This window comes from Centruroides sculpturatus, unplaced genomic scaffold, assembly GCF_000671375.1.
Source record: "Centruroides sculpturatus isolate CEXI.00-Female unplaced genomic scaffold, Cexi_2.0 scaffold764, whole genome shotgun sequence".
NCBI lineage: Eukaryota > Metazoa > Arthropoda > Arachnida > Scorpiones > Buthidae > Centruroides > Centruroides sculpturatus.
The window spans coordinates 1-2,313 of record NW_019384991.1 but is presented as its reverse complement, the minus strand read 5'-3'; the positions used below and the strand labels follow the sequence as shown (position 1 = coordinate 2,313).

General features: G+C 42.0%; 1 protein-coding gene across 1 annotated transcript; it reads left to right on the top strand.

The window, feature by feature from the left end:
• Positions 1-299: 299 nt before the first annotated feature.
• Positions 300-1,533, top strand: LOC111633020 (the record flags this gene model as incomplete). The annotated part of the gene is made up of 1 exon (XM_023377541.1): positions 300-1,533. A coding segment is annotated over one exon (876 nt), but the record flags the coding sequence as incomplete, so codon positions are not given.
• Positions 1,534-2,313: the final 780 nt, after the last annotated feature.

Here is a 2,313-nt window from a genome sequence, read left to right as displayed (position 1 = left end):
GTCCCCAACACACTGCATTGGCCCCTGCTTCGGATAAACGGGAGGCTCAAATCAGGCTCCGTTTGAGTCAATCGGCTGGTCGTTGAGTCATTCTTGACCTCGGCTTGGAGTCAACCGATCGATGCAGATTGGGCAGACATGTCAGACAAGATGTGCTCTTCTTGACTGCATTGTGAGGGTATAGCTCCTGGGAAACCCTGGTGTGATAGTCTATGGGACTCTCCCATGTGACAGCATCCCCTTGTTGGGCCCCATGGTGGGTGGGGTCACTAGGAGCTGAATAATTATCTCTAAATATTAATTCTTCAAAATCTGAAACATCTACCAATGTACTGCCACCAAAGGAGGTCACTTCCTCCAATCAACCAACCTACCTTATTGTTCACGCTACAGGAGAAACACCTTTGTCTAAACGCTCTCCTTTTTTAATCCAGAAACTTTTTGAGTCGACCATTGGGCACCTTAAAAAAATCCAAAAATTGAGGTCAGGAGATCTACTTGTGGAAACAGCCTCCCCTCAACAGTCAGAAAAACTCTTGAAAATGAAGTCTCTAGGAGACATACAAGTCACCATCACACCACATACAAGTTTGAACTCTTCACGTGGTGTGATATCTGAAATTGATCTGATGTCTGAGGATGAATCAGATATCCAGATTGGTCTTTCAGATCAAGGTGTTACTGCTGTTCGACGCATCTCCATTCGTCGAGATGGCAAGTTAATTCCTACTAAACACTTAATTTTAACCTTTAACAAACCAACTTTGCCATCTGCTATCACAGCAGGTTATCTGCGCTGCCCACTTCGTCCGTATGTTCCAAATCCGCTGCGTTGCTTCAAATGCCAGCGATTTGGACATTCACAAACATTCTGCCGTGGGAAAAGTACATGCGCACAGTGCGGAACTGAAAGCCACGAGAGTATCGAGTGCACCAATTCTCCATGCTGTGTGAATTGTAAAGATGCCCATCCTGTCTACTCAAGGAAATGCCCTGCATGGCAGAGAGAAAAGGAGATTCAACGGGTAAAAACCACAAATAATATACCATACCCAGAAGCCCACCGCATGGTCAGTCACTCAAACTACAACATTAAAACAAAAAACATTTGCTTCTGTTTTGAAAGCTACAAAAACATGTGGAGTTCAAACAGATATTTCTGTATCACCAAGTGAATCTCTTACTCGCCACGCAAGATGTTTACTGATCCCACCTACACAAGCAGAAGAAATGGCAAACACAAAGACCAAAACTCCTGTAACTAAAACAGGGGTAACAACCAGAAATGTGGGTTTTAAAAAGGCTAATAAGAACCCACTGAACAAACAAAAATTGAAAGCAGCCCTCTCTAAATCAAAGAGATCAGAGACTCAATCCATGAGTGAGTTCTCTGATATTTCTGATGAAGAGAATAATATGGAGGGGACCCAACCACCCTCACCTTCAAAAGGAAAATCCTCAGTAAAATTGAAGAGGGACACTTTTGCGAAGACTGCTGCCTCAAACACATAATGGATTATAAAATAATTCAATGAAACTGTCGTGGTTTCCGCAACAACTCTGACATTAAACACTTGACATCATATACCTCACCTCTCTGTGTGGCACTTCAGGAAACACATCTAAAACCTGGAGATAGAACTACTTTAAAAGGATTTGATGTCTACTGCAAGGATGATGATAGCCACAACCGTGCCAGTGGAGGTGTGGCTATTGTAGTTTCAAATCACATCCCATCCTTGCCGATTCAAATAACAACTGATTTGCAAGCTGTGGCAGTCAGAATTTCAATTGGAGTAACTGTCACAGTTTGTTCTATATACTTGCCNTTAAAAGACCAAATTTCAGTTTTGTCACAGAACAAGCAATGAAAAATTCGGTGGTAGTGCAGTGACTTGTTTAAAATAGTTCTATTGGATATTAGTGGTGTATATGAACGCGAATGAATCGTACAAGAAAAATAAAATAAAAAAAAAGTCAATAGGTTTCGCAGGATTTCCTCGGGTGAAAAAATTACTAGTTCACCCGGACTGCAAGCCGATTCCCGGATTGTCCGGACGATAGCACTATCGTAGGCGCGATGCAAGTATAGATTAGGATGTTTCAAATTTTTACAAGATATTATTATTGTAAAATTTTGCCTCCCCCTAAAAAGTGCACCTGCCGCTCCCACTACGGTACGCCACTGGGTGCAGATATCCCCACCTCTAGTTTAACAATTGGAAGACTATATTCACGAATTATACGAGTATCTCGTGTTGATCTGCGACATTACCTATACCAATTCCTAGGAAGCTGTTTTCTTTTTTTCCC